At 40.5% G+C, this 20975-nt stretch overlaps 1 protein-coding gene and 1 long non-coding RNA gene across 2 annotated transcripts in view; one reads left to right on the forward strand and one right to left on the reverse strand.

Moving 5' to 3' along the window:
- Positions 1-20975, reverse strand: part of LOC308064460 (uncharacterized protein) — a 122810-nt gene that overhangs the window by 70089 nt on the left and 31746 nt on the right. The window contains exons 4-6 of the mRNA XM_080388999.1: positions 19499-19558; positions 15039-15215; positions 1-12618 (exon numbers count right to left, since the gene is read on the reverse strand). The exon at positions 1-12618 is cut by the window's left edge and continues 70089 nt beyond it. Of these exons, the coding sequence (XP_080245125.1) occupies positions 12606-12618; positions 15039-15215; positions 19499-19558 (250 nt within the window). The 3' untranslated portion in view covers positions 1-12605. The remainder of the gene's footprint in view (positions 12619-15038; positions 15216-19498; positions 19559-20975) is intronic.
- LOC308064464 overlaps positions 12376-20975 on the forward strand; it is a 17579-nt gene continuing 8979 nt past the window's right edge. The window contains exon 1 of the long non-coding RNA XR_013928393.1: positions 12376-12511. This is a non-coding gene — a long non-coding RNA (uncharacterized lncRNA). The remainder of the gene's footprint in view (positions 12512-20975) is intronic.

The following is a 20975-nucleotide window of genomic DNA, read 5'->3' on the forward strand; positions in this document are numbered from 1 at the left end:
ACCGAGCTAACCTGGCTCTGTTTAGCCTACGAAGTCTGTTGTGACCAGATGATGAAGTCAGAGGGAAGATAACTGGAAATTAACCTTTACAGGTATTTCTGTTCCTGAAATTACTTCCCTTTCTATACTCTGCTACTGGCTCTGGTTCACAAGTTTCTTATTCCTTCTTAACGTTAATAAAGTTTAAAACAGTTCAACCAGCTGAGGATCAGGCTCTGGATTTTTATTGCCCTTGATACTGGTCTGTTAGAAACAAGTGAAATTAATGGTGCTCATAAAGCCTCCAGAAGGTCAGTGAGAGGTGCACAGAGCACCCTGTGACTTGGGATTAAAAGGAAGAAATGCCAGTCCCAGTTTCTCAGCTACCTTAACTTCAGAGATACGGAATACATCATGTATATGCAAACTGCAAATGAAGAAGGAGATGTATGTGATGGACTGGAGGGGGTAGGCAGTTACTCATTAGTACAAAAAATAAGTAGGAGGAAGACATTACAAGTACAGCAGTGGAAGAGGTACTTTAGAAGTGTGGGGAGGAAATGCATCCACAAACCCATTGAAATACCAGTGCTGTCTGCATGGTTCTATGGTGAGTCTTATTCTGAGGGGGTGAGGAATGCGAGGCAGGAGGTCTGCGGTCTATGGCTTGTTTTTCCATCAATACATATGTCTGACTTCAAGTAAAAGATTAACGAGACAGCTAGCAAATGTCCTAGGAGACAAATGGATAAAATGCTGTTTGTACATGTCAGATGAGGAAGGGTTCATTTTCCTCTTAGTCTCTGAATGAATCTGCTAGGATGCACACCTGCACCAGGAAGATTTCCTTGACAAGGTAACCCTTTCCACTACGGAACGCATGAGCACGTCAGCATACAGCTTACCTGACACGTACATTCTTTCGGTCAATGTGGTTTGGAAAGAACCTTCCACCTACTTTTTTTCTGCATGTGACGTACATTGCTGCATGTTACAGAAAAGCCCCAGGTAAAGTAAATGGAAACTCTAACCAGCAGCTATGCACCTGGTGTTTTTGCATTTCCCAACAGATATTACAGTTGCTGGAATGATGTGTGAATCTTCTACAACACCTCCTATTGACAATTTAGTTTAGGTGTGGCATGAGAGAGATCTGTGTTATTGATACTAATGACCCCACAGCCTGTTGCTGAAGAGAATGAAAAAAGGAACTAAGGGAATTTAACATTTAAAAAACCCCAAAAACAACAACAAGCAAAATCAAAACCATAAAACACCACAAATATTTACATTCTATTACATTTGACAGCAACCGCTCTGTTACAGGCTGAAAAGATCACAGACAGGCGTGCTGACACTTTCATTTTCCAGGGATGGTCACAGTGGCAGACAGAACAGCTAGACTGTCACTAAAGCTTAACCTTCCTAGGTATCAAAAACTCTGTTGCGTTTTCCTCTCCTGTTGGCAATCTGTGCTATTGGTGATCCCACAGAGCTGATGGTGTAATGCCTTTGGCCTGAGTCCCACTGCAAGGAATGCAGCGGCACCCAGTCAACCACTAGCACTAACCACAATCTCCCTGCAGATCTTAACTAACCTGGCAGCTCAGCTCTGTGTAGTAACACCACAAAAAATGGGAGCACCTTTTCCTTTCCTCACTGCCCTCCTCCTTTTTTTTTTTTCTTTTGTTCTTTTTTGCTCTTTTCTAGAAAAAATCGGAGGGAGTTGAGCAGATTCCCTAAGGAGAAAAGTGACACATCACTTATAACACTATCATAACCTTCAACATCTCTCATGTTCTGATTTCTGCTTTACCTGAAACCTGTGAAGTGTGAGTCACATCCATTTTCTTTATGCCATGACGAGGAGGAATGTTGATATGTGGGAACTGACAAAGAAGCATGAGGGAACCAATGCCCATCTCTTCATCCCAGTGAAATCTGCTAGTGAATCATAGGGTAAGAACTTGACCTCACCCATGAAGTTGCATGAAGATTAAAAGAACTTCCCTGTGTCTCTTCGCTGTGCCACTGACTACCAGGTTTATTGGCTAGAGGTGAGCAGTTAAACTACTCCACTAAATTCAGGGAGAATGAGTTCAAGTCTTGTCAACCTTGACAACACAGCTCTAAAAAACAAGCTAGCCCTTTCAGTGAGTCAAGAGCAACTGGTCCTGCTCCTGGACACATCAAACAGATGTGGTAGGCTAAGGAAAGGGACATGCTCAACCATCCTGGACCCTTTCATGTTAGTGACATCAGATACATACTTTTATGAGACAAGTTTGGAGCCCTGAAAAAGAAGGTGACGTTACAAGAAGTTAGCCCTCAAGTAATGTTTCTCTCTCTTTAAGTTAAGTATGCCAGCGTGCAAGGCAGCTTGTCCAAAAAAGCTGAAAAACAATCAGAAAATTCTAATGCCACCTCCAGCCACCTCTGAAAAGCAGAAAAAGAGAACACCGTGAAATTAATTGTGATTTGTTATGAACTGAACAGCCTTCTGTATTCAAGGCTCTTTGTCACCTAGGGATTAAAACTGTCCTGATACTTTAGCTCTCCTTCCTCTCCTGAGTGCAGCTTGAACTCTTGAGCTTTTGGCCTGTAGTCACTGCCAGGGTGTCGTGTCCCTCCTCCCCAAGAGTGCTGCCAGAATGCAGGAAATAAGACACTTGCTGGTCCATCCTGTACTGTACTCTTGCTTCTATTTTTTTCCTTCTTTGCAGCTGCAAAATACAACTGAGCAAGTTAATTTCCACTTCCCTTGAACACGGAAGCAAGCAGTGCATTTTGTCACGTGGTCACATCAGCAGACCGCAACAACAAGCACAGTCACCTGGTGAAACAATTCACTCAGAGATTTGGAAGGAAAATTTCCTTAGGGCAGGTGACACTGGACATCTGGCAGCCCTCTACTTTTGTTCTGAGAATAACACCTACATTGTAGGGCATGTTGCCAGAAGCTGCACCCACCTGGGATGTAGCCAGCCCAAGATGAAAGGGAACACCAAATCCAGAAATGATGATTAGCTTTTACTGATGTTGTTCAGAACAGAGGTACCTGGGAACGTGCTAGTTCCCCTTAGGTGTTCAGTATTGCTTGGTAAAGTCAGGGAACTAAAAAAGTAATCAGGTCAGAGCCAGGCTTGCATATGCTTTCTCCACAGAGATTACAAACTACTTGCCAAATATTCAGATTGGGTAATTGTTACCTGGATTACCAAGGGTATGCAGTCCAAAGGAAGATAATTGCTTAGAGTTTCTGATAGATTGCATCACTCCCTGCCAAAGTATAGGGCAGAATGAGAATCATCAACACATGAGGTAAGGATACAAGCCTGCATGTAGTTTAGACAGTAGAACTGAACCCATCGTGGCTGACTGCAGCACAAGAAACATTAACCCCCCACACTCCATTTATAGGAAAGCAATAATTTGATTCTGAACTCCAGAAGCACTTGTGGAATCCAGTTTCCCCAAAATAACCTTCCCTTTCTTAGGACACAGGGGATAAGCATTTATCCTTGCACTAAAATGTAGATTTGACCAAAGCTAATTTTACTTCAGCATCTAGCTATGAGATCATTGTTCTACCAGCATACGAGTTTAGCTTCACGCTGCCACATATTTTATGACCAAGTGCAACTTGGAGCAGAGCCTGTACTGTCCGTCAGGGGTGCTGCTACATGATAAAAAAATCCATCATCCATTGTATTTAACTATACAGCTTCAGTGAAAATCAGGTTCCTTTTAACAAAAATGGTTAGGTACTACTAAGATATACGGAAAGATTAGGCATCCAAAATATTACAGCATAACTGCATATGAGAGTATGAACTTCTATAAGCATTTTAGAAGTGCTTTTCTTCTCTGCAACCAAATAGCAATACAATCCAGAGAAGAGAACAGAAATTATTTAAATTTTCACTCTATTCCAGTCAGCCATGCATACAGTGCTGACTCAGGAGCAAACATTAAAAAGCAGGAGCCATGCGGGAACTTACAAATCCAATTGTACATCTCCCAAGGGGGGTCATTACACCAGTGTCAAACAGGCCTTAAAGCAGGAGGAATGAATAGGTGGGGGGAGATTTGACAGCAGGGGAAAAGAGTGCTGGTAGGAAAGGCCCCGATAACAACAGGTCCAATCGACACGCACAGCCTTCAAACCGAACTGTGATCCTGAGGTTTTTAAGGAGGAAAGTGATAGCCCATATCAGAAGTTAATAAGGAAGACATGGTGAAAACGTAATGAGAGACAGCACATTGAAATATCCAGTGCAGGGCCCACTTTCTGTGTGCCATTAGAAAATTACATTCCTCCTTGTTTTCTTAGTTGTATAACTAAAATAGTTTATTTTAGACATAATTGCAAAAAAGCAAACAGACTTAAAACCACATCTCTAAGAAAGCTGGGAGATGGCAATATCATTAAGGCTTATTCAAGGTACTAAACCTGGCCATAGATGAAATATTAATTAAAGGCTGCATTCATTGCCTTCAGAAAATGATTATTCAACACAGCAATGACGTTTTGCCTAATTGTGTAATGAAGTTTTATCTTACTATGCGGTAAAGCTTAGACCAAAATGTTAGTGTAATAAGACGATCACAGAGCTTTAACGATGGGCTGAAACTTAGGAAAAGCGTGTGTGTATTAATATGTGACTTCAGAAAGTATGCAAATCACTTCAGTAACACTGTACTTGTCTTCTATATGAGATAATGGATAAACAGTCAACAGCCTTTATTTCATTGTTGGGTAGTTCATCAAATTAGTGTCTAAATTAAGGATCCAATTAATCTGTATTAAATAATTTGTCAATACAAATAAAATAATTGCAATTTAAGATAATCATGTTTGTGGCATTTTTTTTCCTCTTATTACCATTAAGAATAGGGAGTTTTATCAATGCCCAAATCACAGCTCCCTTAAACTGGGAGGTATCCAAAATTCAGATCTTGTGGCAGGCCTCCCTCTCCTACATATGCATAAAAATCCTTCTTTATCTTTTGTGAAAATATCTTTTTTTCTTGAGATGGGAACGACAAATTCCACTCCTCCCATTCACACTGAGGAGAACATTACTCCCTAAACAGTGCTACTTAATCCAAAACAAACAGCAAGATATCTAAATATCCCTTAGTTTATGGAGGGGGAGTACCTCCTTGAGACAAAGGAGGGGGAAGAGGGTGGATTTGAAGGGACTGTATTCAGACGAGTCTAGCTCATCTCCAAGTACCATGGTCAAATTTATGAGTGTTTCCACAGGAAAAAAAAAAGTGTCAGAAGGATTTCCAGGGCTGGAATGCAGCAGAACTGATTCCCACAAGCTTGGGAATGTTGCTGGCTTTCACAGTAGATCTGTTAATCTTGTAATAAAGTAAATTTTTAATGTATTTTGCACTTGGTGATGAGCTTTCCTAGCCGTAACCTCAGTGTGAGAAGCCCTCCCTAATAATAATATGGTTGTGGAAATATTGCTGGAGGCAGGTCTTGCACTGCTTTCTTTTGTCTCTCCACTTAGTCTTTGCAGAAAGACACTACCAGACGCTGAGAAAGGCTGTAAAACAAAACATTGTTTTAAATCAAACCACTTTTATTGTTGTATTAAAGGAGCTATCTGTGTTCCTAATAGTGACTATAGAAATTAAACAGTAAGAACGTCTAGGCAGGTGCATAATTTAAAAAGAAAAAGGATGGATACACACACACCCCTCCCCTTTAGGAGAGGTCAGAGTTTATATTTCAGGAGGTCTGTTTGCCTAAAGGAGTAGAAAAAATGAGAGCCGAATGAAAGAAGGAAAGGGGTAGGATAGAAAAACAGACGAGATGAGAGACAAGAATGGGCAGCAGAAAAGAAGCAGGAGAGGAGGATGAAAGAGAGAGATGACATCTGACTTGGACAAGGGGTGAACCACAAACGTAGTCATTGCCAGTGTCCAGGAACAAAAATAGCTCATTTGTCCACCAGCGGCAGGGCAGCTGCCAGTGCGGCGGGACAGTGCCTTCCCTGCGCTGCTCTGCGCAGCACATCCCCACTTCCAGATCTGCCCCTTTCGCTGTGCTGTGTGACAAAACTCAGGGTGTTCTTGCAGTCCCTGTGGTTGTGGTTAGGAAACTGCCGCATGTTGGGTCTCAATAGAAAAAGTATTTTAATACAAGAAAAACAGGAAACTCAAGCACGTTTTGGGTCTAATTCAATTTCAGTTCCCCGATTCCTTTATTTTCTATGGACAAAAGGCATGTAACAAAATTATGAACTGGGACGTGAAGAAAGCAGAACTGTGCACATGACAGATAAAGCTGGCTCATTATGTGAAAACTGAAGCCATGCAAAATAGAAATTCAGAGCAGATTAAAACACCTCTCATCCAAAAACCAGTTAGGACCAGTCAAGCAAATCCCAGCACCTGGACAGAGTTTGAGCAGTACATATATGAACTGGCATAGGTCATGGTTTCACAAGAGCAGACCAGATTACAAAGAAACGCAAATATTCTTTCTTCATTTTAAGCTGAAAGCAACCTCTGGTTTAGGAATCTACAGACAAGGTACAAGGTACAAGGTACCAGTTCAGCGTCAGCCACCCTATGCTCCCTTTGCAAGATCATCAGTGCATTTTAGTGCTAATGTACTAAAGCATGACACTAGCTCAAGATAACCACATTCTATTGAGAAACATAACAATAGAAATAATGGAATAAGCACTTCATGCAGTTTGCTAGGAATGTAGTTTGGACACCAACAGCCAAAACAAACTAAAATGGCAAATGCAAGGACTCTATTTTGAAAAGATCTGCAAACAGACTCAGCAGCTTTACAGGGGGTCATATTTTCCTCAAGGATAAACTGTCCTTGAACAATATTTTCAGTGTTCTGGGTACTAACATGCTTTCTTTTCATATGGATTGTTCTCACCTCCGCTCCTTTTCCTTGAATAAATATTTACTGTGACCAATAAAATTCTGCTCTCCATTTATGAGTTAAATAGCATCGCATTCCCACATGCTGTTTTATATACCCATACATAAAGCATATGTGCCCACAGAAAATGACATCTCTAAACTATGTCTGGTGGAATTATTTTTAAGCAATCATATTCACTGTAGATTTCAGTCCTGATTCATCAATACATTTAATTCACTGTGGTATTAGATCTGTGAGTGAGAGGAATGAAGCATTCAGCTCAAGAAAGGAGATGACATATTTCACCAGAGATATAGCGTTTCTGTGAGTACGTGAAAGAGTGATGCCTGATGCAGCGTCCATAAGCATGGGAGTAAATACATCATCTTCACAAGCAACTACTGACGTGTTTAATTTTAAGAAAGTAACCAAAATTATTTTTAGTGAATTATTCATACACTTCTAAATGTGTTCAAGGGTTTTACCAGGTCAGAGCTTAAGTGGGCAAATTACAGTCTGCAAGATGCCAGCAGAATGTTACTGATAATCATGCTGGACTACTATCTGTTATTCATTCATTATTCACCCATTGTTATTTGCTGCTCATCATCTTGAAAATTTCAGTAAACAAGTCAGGAATGGAAAGAATCTTTACATGTGAACTAAGAACAAATACACAAACTATGTATGGGGAAAAAAAGGGTTAAAAATTCACAGGTTAATATATATAAGTGGAGCGCGTCATCTAAACCTCTTCTTTTTCACAAGGCGGGGCACACCCTCGACACACCGGGGCTCACCACTGTTTCTGCTGTTTGTATAGCTTTGGGGAAGTTGGGGACTGTGCTCCACACAGAGGTCCTTTTTGCTGAATTCCCCTCCAGGAGCACAGGGGCAAAGAGGAACACATCTCTCGTGAACACCTGCCACCAGCAGTTCCTTCCTCAGGCACTTAAATAGATTTTCCTCATGCTACAGTAAAAGAAGACACCGGCTGTGCCCCTTCATACACCCCAAAATATAAACAGTTGTACTAACAAGAAAGGTGAGAGTGCCAGCAGGTTTCTCTGGGATGCAAAAGCAGAGCTACGTAAAGCATTCATGCCCGTGCTGGACTTGAGTTTAATTTGCAAATCCCAACTGCTCTGTGGTGCCCCACCGAAGAGGCGGAGGTTCAGGCTGCATAGCACGCCCAAGGTCTATCATGTGCATCCTCATACTAAAATACCTTGTTGAGAGTTGTTCATAGTCTTACAGATCTCTCTCAAGTCTTCTGGTCTTTATATGAGAAGCTCAGTGGCCACAGACCATCTGAGACAGCCTGTTGGATAGCCCCTTGGTGGTGGAGGAAGACACACAGGTGCACCCATGCAGACGGTGACACAGACAGATTGTGTCAGTATGTACCTCCTAACAACTTGATTAGTACTGGACCTAACTTGGTTTAGGCCTAGCTAAGCCTGCAGTTTGAAATGATTAGCGTAGGCATGCTTTATTTTCTATTTTACACTTACATTTGTCCTGGACAAACTTTGGTTTTAGTCAAGATAAAGGACACGGTGATGGCCACAGGGCAACCACCAGGCTAAGCCCAACAATGAGGGAAACACCGACTTCCCTGTACATGGAAAGAGGAGAAATGTATCAGCACCAGCCCTTGGCCAAAGCAGATGAGGATGGGAATTCCCTGCCAAAAAAGAGAAATCTGCCTAGCGTGAGGAAGGACAAGTTAATCAGCCCGCACTACCTACTAGAAGATGCACGACACAGCAAAGCCCTCAGCATCAAATGCCAGTGAAGTGTTAAGCAGCGAGAAAACAGTCTCAGCCACCAGCACTCTGGAAAAAGTAAAAACTATTGGCTTTGGCACAGGTACAAAGCATATATGCCTGTCTTGCCTGGAATAGCAAGAGATACAAAATTCAGGACTGCCAGGAGTGTCAGTGAGAGGGACTGGGGAGATGCCGCACTGCTGGGCAGAAAAAAAGTATATAATCCCATGTGATGAGCTGAAAGGAAGTCCAGGTGATTTCCTGATGACCTTGAGAGTGAGAATTTCAGATCCATCAGGCCAATAAAGGGGAACTACATAGAATCATAGAATCATTTAGGCTGGGACCTTTAAGATCATCAAGTCCACCCGTTAACCTAGCACTGCCAAGTCCACCACTAAACCATATCCCTAAGCACCACATCTACATGTCTTTTAAATACCTCCAGGGGTGGTGACTCAACCACCTCCCTGGGCAGCCCGGTCCAGTGCTTGATAACACTTTTGGTGAAGAAATTTTTCCTAATATCCAACCTAAACCTCCTCTGGTGCAACTTGAAGCCATTTCCATTCATCCTATCACTTTCTACTTGGGAGAAGAGACTGACAGCCACCTGGCTACAACCTCCTTTCAGGTAGATGTAGAGAACAAGGAGGTCTCCCCTAAGCCTCCTTTTCTCTAAACAACCCCAGTTTCCTCAGATGCTCCTCACAGGACATGTTCTCTAGACCCTTCACCAGCTTGAGACAGAGTCATATCACTACCTTTAGGAGACTTTCTTGTTCATTGGGTTGCTACGTTGTAAGGTGTTTTTTGTACTTAGCAGCAAGCGTGTTCTATACAAACACCTGTATGACAAACAATTTGATATTTGAAAGCTGTGTCATCTGAAACCTTACCTGTCTCATTTGAGTAAATTTACCTCCTGTCAGAAACCAAAGATGTTTACTTTTACTTTAAGATGACTTTATTTCCAAACTTTGTAAACCCTGCTTTACAGAGAAAACATCTTTTCATCTATTATTTGGCCACTATCAAGCAATTATCAGCAACAGAATAGTACAAGTCATACTGATCTGTACACCATGCAATCCATACAAAAATGTCTCTCTTTTAACTAGTTCCTAATCAAGCCACAGTGCTGGTTTCAGGGGCTTTTCCAGCACTTCTGAGAAGAGACAGTAGACCGAGTTAGACAGAAGCAGCAAGCAGCCAGTCTGCAGGTGAGAGAAGAAAGGGACCCCTACCTTCATCTCTGCCCAGCACCTTCATACACCTGACCCTTTCAGCCTCTATGACTAAGATTTCATTGATATCCATAGAAGAAATGCTATTGAACAACTATTGGGAAGTCATTAAGCATTGCAAATATCTAAAATAGATATATTGTTGTCAAAATACACTGAATAATTGCAATTTGTGATTTATAAGCTTTGCTGTGCTGGATATGCTAACTTACTAAATTGCAAAATTAATTCAGCCACAAAGGGTCTCCCAGTCAACCATGCAAATTATCATGGTTCTGTTGCAACACTTTACATTTCAATATTGCCTTTAATCAGAGGATCTCAAAATATATTTATGATACCTAATTAATAAGACATACTACATTTCCTTGAGCTATGCAAGTCTGATTATAGCATACACTGCACTGCTGTCATTGCACATTTCCACACCTGTAGCACTTTTGAGTGGGCTCATGCAATAGCAATAATCTCTGACCATTGCCTTGTTTCTAGTTTACATATGTGCTGGTCATGCAAACATGCATATGCATGTGTCTCCACTTATTTTTCCCCTACCTGTGCAGGTACAAAAGATACAAGTTGGTGGGAGGCCATAAAACTTGCAACAGTCTTTTTCCAGATGCCTATTTATTGCAATTTTTCAGTGGGATCCTCCAGAAGAGGAGCAGCAACAGAACTGAAATGTGAACATGTTTGTGTACACATGGATGCATGAGCTGCAAATCAGTATATCGCACAGCAGAATCATGTAACATCTGAGAAGCAGACAGGTAAGCCTAAAATTTACCATTAAAAAACAACTGCATACCTAACTTGTCTTGCTAATCACTCAGAAGATTATTCGTGGTGAAAGACATTGAAAAATCCAATTTCGTTTTAACCATGTATTCTTATTTAAAGGCTAGAAGGAAAGTATTATTTTACAGATAGTGATCAGAGACACCAGGAGACTTACTTTCCCACAGCTGCATTGTAAGTCTGTGGCCACACTGGCAATTGCATTCACTCAAATTACTATTAATTCTGCTTACAACATCAGCGCCTAAGGACTACTGAGAATGGAGTGCCTTCAGTCTTGCTAGGCTCTGTACACAGAGCTGCAGCCAGACCCTGCCTGAAGCTCTCACAGCCAAAACAAAGAATGATGGAGGAAAGGCAGTAACACAACTGGCAAATTGTGTAATATTAACAACTTCAGAGAAGGTCCAATCGTGTTTTTTTCTTAACGGGGTTTAGATAAAGTGGGGTGTGTAGAACTAGAAGAAACAAGGGACTGCTGAGGAAAGGTGCAATGAGAAATAGGCCAGGAAAGCTCAAGATATAACAGAGAAGACAAGGCGCAAAAATGAAGTGAAAGGACTGCGGGTAGTGGGAAGATGCATACAGGAGAGATATGGAGCTCCAGCGAAAGAGGATGGGGTGCAGAAAATCCTCCAGAAGTGCAGCAAGCTCGCAGAGCATCTAACAGTCCCTATTTCAGCAACTCTGGTAGCTGTTCCTCTCTGTGGTTCAGTAGAGGCACCACTTGAGTCCTAACATCCTCTGAGCAAAAGAGCTCCCTGTACAACTCTGCATCGAGGGAAGGGGGAGGGATGGGCACTGGCCAGAGCCCATATACTTCCCCATCTCCTCACAGCCAGCTCGGCCCCAGCTGCCTCTGCAGCTGCTCCACCAGCTACAGAGCTTGGCCACAAGGCCAACCACAAGCCCAAACTTCTTCTCGTGCTAGTTGGTTCACCACTTGTATCACACACAGGAGGCCTGTTGTGAGCACGCTGCAAAAACGTTGAACGCTCCTGCTTCTCTTCCATATCCACATCATTTCCCTTTCTGGATCACATGAACAGAAATATATGCAACAGATGAGTGAGGAAGAAAGGAAAGAAGAAAAAAAGATGCATCTTTCTGGCTCATCACCTAGGTGGTCTTTCAGGCAAGTGTGCTGACAAACATGCAATCCCTCTAAAAGATGTTATGCTGTTCCTATTAAACCCAACTGAATTTGAAGGACAGGCTTGCTTGCTTTTTTTTTTCTGTTTTGAAAGCTTTCAAAAAACCAGATTTTTTAAGTCTACTGTACCAGAGGGTTATGTTGTGTATGTTGTGCACCCTTTTCCTGCAGACGAAAGGACATGGGCATACAGCAGATCATGGTTCACAATATCTGGAAACAGATGAGGGAGGCACTGCCACTTACTTACCTCCATACCCCTGTCCCTCGTGGGAGGAAATGGAGTTCAAGGGTTGGATGTACAACCATTTCTTGCAGTATTTTGCCAATCCTCTGCCCCTGAGTCTGTTATAATTAATGCTGATCCACCACCTGGAGCCTGTGTTGGCCGTTCATACTGTTATTCATGGAGAGCACCCATAGTAAGCATGTGTAATGGATCTCCACCCAGATTTTTGAAGAGTTCTGGGACTGCTGGAAAGATGAAGTGAAGTTAAGCTGGGCCCCCGACCATACCAGGCAACCAAGTCCCCCAGCAATCAAGTGTTGCTCTTTGCTAAAGGGCTTGTAGCAAAGGTTTCCTCTCCCTTGTGGGTATATTAGGAGTAGCAGCAAGAAAAGAGTTACAGCAGGGTCGCTTCTCAACAGGCAGCAGGTAAGAGTTTATTTTCTGCTCTTAAGCCACTCTGAATCCTGTTCAGCAGCGAGTTTCCAGAATCCTTCAGACAGTACAATACTGATCACTGCCTCTAAAAGCGTGACCTTCAAACAAGAATATCAAAGTTAGGGCAACAGGTTTCTGAAACATTTCAAACAGTTTTTTGTGAGTCATCATTAAAATGGCCAATTGTGGGAAAGAACAAAACCCTGAGTAAAGGTTAGCGCTCAGATGCTTTTGAAAAGCCGTGTGCTGTGTTAAACAAAACCATTTCAACATAAGCTGCAACCTATTTTCAACATCCAGAGCCAGAGATCATATAAAACTATCAGATTAGATTTGTATTGTAAAGTTTCTACTAAAATAAAGTCACGCCTGATAACACTGATATACTGCACACTATACATAGGTAAATCAATATTATCATTACCCCCCTGAGTGCAATACTCAAGCAAGGTTTGGTAATCAAAGCAGACTGCATTTAACAGAATATCAGAAGTATTTATGACATCTTTAAACAATTGCAAACCTAAAAGCTAAAGCCCTGATGATTCAAAGTACAAAAGCAGGATTTTGACAGTACTCCATGGAAAGAGAATTTTCTTTCTCCTTTTGGCATACCACCATTAGATCCCCTGCATGCAATCCAGCCCTACAATAAATATCCAGGCCACATACAACACACATACATACCCCCAGGCACCCAAAGCTTCGTTGCAAACTACCATTGTTCATTTGACTTCAGTACAAATGTCCACAGCACCTGAGGAGCTGGCCCAAGCAACATGTCCTATCAGAAACTGAAAAGCACCAATTTTCAGGTTGCTTTTCACAGATTAACAAGGTTGGTGGTGTTTTTTAAATTAACATCCTTTAGTTCATTACAGTCTTCAGCATTTTTATATAACAATAACCATTTAAGCTCATCTGCAAGGTGTTCAGGCCAATGTCAACACACAGTATTGCCAGACACTGGTGTTCAAGGTTTACAAAATATTATATTTCATTCACCAAATTAAAAGCCTAGAAATTTAGTTGAGATTTTAATCTTCACCCCACAGAAGTGCAGATTATGAGCTGGGGCTGAGATTGTGGCTGTGACAGAGAGGGCCTGGCTTCATAATGAGCCTCATCAATTCTTACACCTCCCTCCTCACCTAACTTTCCCACATAGATGCCTTGCTTCCATGCTGACACTGCTGTGAACATGATGAACAGGCTCTGGTTTAACAACTGAGTTGTCTTGTCTTTCTGTCCAGTCACTAAAGTGGGTAGGTCAGTAGGATCATAAGTTTACCAAAGTTTACAAATTAAAATCTGCTATTAATACAGTCTGGGTGTTTGTGTTTTTTTACTAAACCAGTACACAAGACTCGTCTATTCATCTGTTCATTCTCAAGAAATGTAAACTTCTTAATTCAGTGCACATTTAATTGGAAAACTCATGGTCCTGTGATGTGTCAAGAGCCCTGCCACCCAGAGAACCACTGCAATTTGATGACATATTAAACAGTGTCATTAGTGGGAGCAACTTCTAGGTATAAACACTGAAAACCTTTATAAGCAGTGGTCAATTGGTAACTGCTGTTAGAGGGCCCCCCCCTTCAGCTGGTTGCTAAAGTCCCTCTGAAAAAGGTGGCTGCCCCCACCACAGAGGGGTCCTCTTCATTGCTATTATAAAGGCTAGGAGGTTAATTTAACCCAATGAAAGCTCTTTAAGCTGGCTGACACTGCTCTGAAGTAGATTCTCACTGTCTCTTTCCAAACAGCTCTACTGGGGCAACTGCTTTATTAAAAAAAATAAATAAATTTGGTAACCAGCAACACAAAGGAAAGAACATCTGAAGCCAGTGTGCTGTTCTACAGTGGATGTCTACCACATCCTAAAACACAAATAAAACACAAATCATCATTTGAAGATGAAATCTGCAGGCAAAACCAATTTTTGCCTGCCAGTGCCTTTCCTTTGAAAGAGATTAAACAAAATGCAATTGCAATAAAAAAACTATTCCTCCCTAACCTAAACAAAAACCGGGGAAATTCTTGGAATACATACCTTGGAGAAAATGAATACTTTCTGGAAATTATTAACAACTAGTTGACTTCTCTTACAGTAGTGTTAGAACTCGAAGCTAAGGAAAAAGACAGTAAATTTTAGCAGATAGATCTGAATTACACTTCTCTAGCACTCAGACCTGAACGGTAACTTGATAGCAAAGTGTGGCCACACCAAGTTTTTTGCCTTGATTTTTGTTTCATTCCTGTGAAACTCTGAAAGTGTTTTTTTTCTTTTTTTAATTTCAGGCTGGTTTATGTTCTTCCAATTCTATTTTTCTGTATAACTGCCCAAAAAGCTAAGTGTTCTGTTCATATACACAAATTTCAAATTCAATATCTAACGCTTTCTTCTGGAAAATGCCAGATTCCTCTAAAGTACTGCTTTTCAATGAAAAAAAAATATATATATGAGTTTCTTCTCTTTTCTACGGATGGATCTCATTTCAAACTTGCAGTAATTTGTCACCTTTTATTCCAGATCTTGGAATAGTAAGTCAAGATGATTTTCCAATTAGCCAGATCTTGAAATAAAGAGAAGGAGGCACTTCCATGGAGCTTGCTTTGGTCTGTAGGTTCCCCCTGTAGCTGTTGATGAAAATCACCTCTTGATGACAGCACTGTCGGACTTTGCAGGGAAGGAGGCCTGAAAAAATGGGAATAACCAATAGAGAAAACTTTTCTGAAGAGTTTAAGATTTCTGTTCCACTCTGCCAGGCCCTAAATGTCAGCAAATCTCAAAAAAATATATAAATTGTGCCATTCAGCACTAGTGTAACTGACTCCTTCATGTCCTCCTCATCCTTCTTCTTTTAATATTAGTGCTATGGAAAACGAAACCAAGTAGCTCCTGTTCAGCCTGGGCATGGAAACCAATGCTGCATTATGCAGGCAAGCAAAGATCTCCCTGATTTCAAGTGGGAGTCTGCAAAACCAAGCAAGAGCAGTCCAGCATAGTCGGTCCCTATATGAGGTCCCCCGTGCCCCTTTGCAGACATCCCTCAGATGTGACCTGCTGCAGCCTTGGGTCTTTTCACACCAGAAAACAGCACTTATGCCAAATTGTGGTTTTATGAGGTGGAAAGGCACCAGCTAGGGGCTAAAGAAAGGCCAATAAACTCTTCTAACTTGTAACAAAATAATAGATTTAAACCCAGGTCAACTGAGGCAAAGGGCAAGTGATTAATCGCCTGTATTAACAAGGCTCTCTGTGCCTGCGGCAGCACTCAATTGGAAAAGACAGTAGGTCTTCCGTAAATAAGACAAATAAACAGCAGCTACAACAACAAACCTTTCCCCGAATTTCTTTTACTTTTCATTAAACGAGTAATCTGATTTTTATTAAGTCCTCTTCGAAGTCTGTACAGGTCACTCATTATAACTGCGCCTGTTTACACCACATATATACTCTCACACATACATTACAGTCTGACGAATGCCTGGAAAGGAACTTCAGCCAGTTTTGTTCTTAAGTGATAATCAAAGAAATCCTCCGTCACGTGTTGCAGCAGTGTGAGTTGGCCATACCAGGACGAAGAGTCATGCAGATGTTACCCAAATGCTTCCATTAACTTAATCTTCCTCAGAAGAGCCCTTCTGCTGCCAAGTACTTAAGAGTGTCACTTGGGATTTAGATGCCATTTTTGTTCACTACTGAAGACTGGTCATGTGTAGGAATCTGCAGCCCTTATAATAGGGTTTAGAGAACACCATGAAAATAGATTACTGGCTGCTGAAAACATTTAAAAAAGATAGCGTTACCTTTTACTAGCCTTCAAGTGCTTTCTGGCATGGAAAGGCTTAATGGTTGTTTATTCCGGTATGTTTTCTAGAACGCCAGCTTAAGAGCAAAATAAGGATCTTCATAATAATTAGCTGAGATATTGACAATATGATACAAGAGTCTAGATCATTAAATGATTTCTTTCAAACAATTTTAAAAAATAAAACTGTAATTTGTGATCAGAAAATGCACCAGACTTTTTCAATTGTCCTAGCATATGCGGTTATCTCAGTAATGAAACCAGTTTTACTTTTTTCTTTTTTTAACTCAGTTGTTATGTGGGAAGATGTAGTAGTATAAAATAGCAAGAAATAGTATGAGTAAATTTAACTTGAAAAGTTTAGTATGTGTTTTAGAGAAAAGATTAACAAGTCCTATTTTTTTTTCAACTGTCTTTTTATCTCCATTTTTTCATCTTACATTTGCTTCAGCCAAGCAATTCCAACAGTTCAGAAGGACAGATGTTCAATCTCATTCTATTCCCAGACAAGTCACTCTGTAAAATTACATTTCTTTTGAAACATTAGTACAACAGTTTAAAGACCATCAGAAGTTTTACAGGAGAATTGCAGAGGAATAATCAGTAATGTGTTTGGATCTAGTTTCTATACTGGATTTTTTTTTTTTCCTTGCAGTACCATTCCTCAGTGAGATATGGTTTCAAATTTATTTTCCACCTTGTAGTTCCTCCTGGTTTGCATCTATATAGGTACCACAAGCCTCACTGCAATCCATGCAGAGTATATGTATTTGTGATATTCAAGAGTGATGTGTTTGGGGATATGTTCAGTGAACCAAGGCATACCAATACACCTCACAAGGAGAAAAAAATGATTTAAAATACACTACTATGCTGACTGGCTAATCAAAGCCTACTCAGTAAGGACATTCAGATCACATAGCTGCATTTCATATCATCACTGTTAATCTGCTCATGCTGATATGCTAAAACAAGGCCAGAGAGGTAGAAACATTTGGTCAATGCTCTCAGGAGCCACACACCTGCACTGGCTCTTCCTGAACGTGTTAGCGCTGGCAGAAGAATTAAATACAAAGTCTCGAGAAATGCAAATTAAAACTTAAAAACAGTCAGTTAAGAAAGTGAGCAACTCATGCGCAAATCACTCCATGAGGGTGCATCTATACTACTGCTTTAGCTGGGATCACAAGGACTCTTTGGAGTCAAACTTCCCAGTCATCCCCATTTACCACACTTAAGCTCACATTGCAGGGTGGTCTCAGAGCTAAACCAGAAAGACGTGCTCCTGAGAGCCCTAATTTACTCACTTAGGTTACTGATGTTCAGTCCATGGGATTAGACTAGCATCAGCCTGAGGTACCCTCCTGAAATGTGCCCAGCACGGGCACCAGGTCCAGAGCACCGGTTCTTTTCTGCAGATGCCTTGCTGTTAGTCTGCACTGCTTGCTAATGTGAACATACAGTCTGTATTGCATCAGATGCAAGGCACCTTACTATTAAGGCCTTAATTTCCATGCTGTTCATCAGGTATGAACACTGATGCTTGTAAAATGGAAATAACACATTTTATGCATCTTATATGGTTTAAGTCTGATGACACAAGCTTTAGGAAGTACAGAATTAGGCCCTGTATCTCAAGTCTTAATACTAACTGATCAAATCAATTGACTGTAACTTGTATGATCTATTAATACATATCTGACTCTGGCACATAGAAATAAATTTCAAAATAGGCTCTTAAAATCCTATTCAATATAACAATTCTATGATTCTATGTCTTCCTCGGCCAACTATTTCTCCAAAAAGACAGACTTAAGTTTACTAATGCTGCCAGTGAAAATTTGTTGCTTAAAGCTCCAAACCTGCAAATACACACAAAAAACTCTTTGCACGTGAGCATTTTATGTAACCTCAGTGTTGCCTACACATAGTAAACCTTAATGCATACATCATCATTCCAAGATCAAGACACATGATCAAGAATTTCACAAAGAAAGGCCTGTGCATCCTCTTACTCTGTTACAAAGATTCACCTGAAACAGTAATAGATGAGTTCAGGCCAAACTACTCGGCTTCAGCCAGTTCACGTCGCCTCAGAGAGACGCCCAGCTTTATGCACCTTCCCATGTCAGACACAGCTTGTTCAAGGCCCACTGAAGAATTTGACTCCTAGCTTTTGAACTTCAAAGGCACCACTAGAGATAGTGGCAAGGTACTTTTATGTTTAACTTGAGCTTTTCTTTCTCTATTTGTAGCTCTTTTGGAGTTATTCATCTAAGATTCCTCTACTGTCAATGGAAAGAAACAGAACCCTTCAGGGTATCATCCTTCTGTGATGTGAACCCCACTTTTACCAGACGACAGTTGACTAAAAATGACTAACTGCAACAGTGGTAAAATTCCTGCCACCTTAATGTCACTAGGAATTTTACTTGTGATTTCAACATGAACTAATGAAGTGAGGTTTCAAGGCAATTGTGGATACCTTTTAGTTATTCAGCACTATTTACAGCAGTACTTTGTCTTCTCTAGTGGGAATTAAAAGAAAAAAAAAAGAAAGGATGCTCGTGTTTGAGTGCAGAAATAGAAAACTGTTATTGTGTTAACCTCCCTGAAAAGCAAGATAGCACACGGTGAAAAGTGTATTAGGTCAAATCCAATTATTTAGTAACTCCGAAGAGGTCAATGGAATTGCAGCACAGATGAATTTGCTCTAGTGTTGCAAATTAAGAAAATTGAGCTAAATTCTGCCCAAGGTAGGTCCACTGAAGTAAGGCTACACATTTAGCAGATAGGAAAAAAGCTAGCTTACACCACACAGGATCAAGTCATGCTTGCTCTGGCAGCATAAATCTCTTACCAAATGCAGTGGACCTACTCCTCTAATTTGAGGAAGCAAGATTTGGATTTTTCTTTTTACAGTTACATATAAGAATGTGATCACATTAGGAAGATTTTCTGTCATCACTTTTCCTTCAATTACAAAACAGAATACAGAGGGTAGGGGATATTATGAAATCACAGTATTGGACTGTATCCCAAAACAAGGATTACATTAAATAAAAAGGGAAATACAAACTTGTTTCATGACCGCGGTGCTTCAGGTTTACTTAGATAACTCTAACAACAGTAATCACTCATGCCTGATTTACAAATGTGCACATACCAAATATGGGATGGAAGATCTTTGTAGCCTTCCAGGAAAAATGTGGAAAATACATGCTCCCTAATAAAAGAAAAAACTGCCTTTATTATTACAGGACTAACGTTATTCATCTAATATAGGTACAATAATGGACTAAGATAACCTGTAGCTCCAAAACACAGAAATAGCCCCTTCCTTCACTCATTCCAGCATGTTAGACTTTCCTCTCTACAAAACCTATTGCTCACCTAGAACCCAAATTTTCACCTAATATTACCATGCGCTAGTTACAGCTAATGCTCTACACCTAGAAACTGCAAAACTACTTCCTTTATCATTAAATGTTACAGAGCTTATGAACTTTCAAAATCCTGCAGGTGTTCTTAGGACTTTGCATCACTGGCAATGCAAACTGGGACCCTCATAGCTATCCCGCTGCCCAGTTCTTGATTTCCATTGAACATGCTGTTTATCTACTTTTGAGGACGTGGGCCCCAGTTTCCCACAAAATAATCCATCAATACTCACGGAAAGAGGATATCAATATGTGTTTTTCAGGCTGAGCCCTGAATGACAAATATGGGAAAATCTTAAGGAAAAAACTTCCTGTGTGATGATAGCAATTTATCTTCAAGTATCATCTCCTTTTAAATTTTCAGACACTAGAAGGACTAAAATATCACATAAATGTTACATTTTAAAAAAGGAAAGTCCTGGAAGTATAAGAAGAAATAAATGGAGTTCTCAGGGGCAAATTCTGCACCCTTTCAGTGGGAGTCAGCCTGAGGGAGTGGGAGTGGAGTCACACTAATTGGTAACGAAGTCATTCAGTTCACTCCTAGACTGGTACTAATTTCATTATTACACTATATAGAAACGTGTAATTATTTACAAATAATTTCACAAATAAATTTTCTGAATTTACACATGAATAATTCAGCCCAAATTTAAATTTTGCTCTGGAAAAAAGCATTTTGCAGTAGCTTATAAAGACCCAGGCTTTAAAAAGAGGGACCAATGCAAATGTTGCTTCTGTATGTTCTGTTGATCTTATGTGCGAATTGGTTTAACATTAACAATATACGCCGCACAAAAACTCATATGGGCTGAACATTGCAAGGCTGCCAATTTAATTTGAAATGACTTGACAGAAAATCTCTAGGCCACCAAATGCTATTATAAAGCACTGTGTTCTCATTAAAGGTCTGAGCCCTTTTTTTCTCCCTGAGGGCAGACTCCTCGTGAGGCTGTCCCTCTGGCATAACATGTGATAGAGCTAATCTGTCTTCACTTGGACAGCACTGCAGATATGCAAACCCAGGTGGCACTAATAGGTTTACAGTAATAACTATGGAATTGGATACAGTATGTTACACTGTGAGAAATTCCCACAGATCAATTTTTGTGGTGAAGGTTAACCGACAGACATAGAGCTGTAATATTCTTTTTTCATGGGCCTGTTAACAATTTTATGGTTTTAAAAATAAAAGAAGAAAGA

Source organism: Falco punctatus (genome assembly GCF_963210335.1).
Source record: "Falco punctatus genome assembly, chromosome: 5".
Taxonomy (NCBI): domain Eukaryota; kingdom Metazoa; phylum Chordata; class Aves; order Falconiformes; family Falconidae; genus Falco; species Falco punctatus.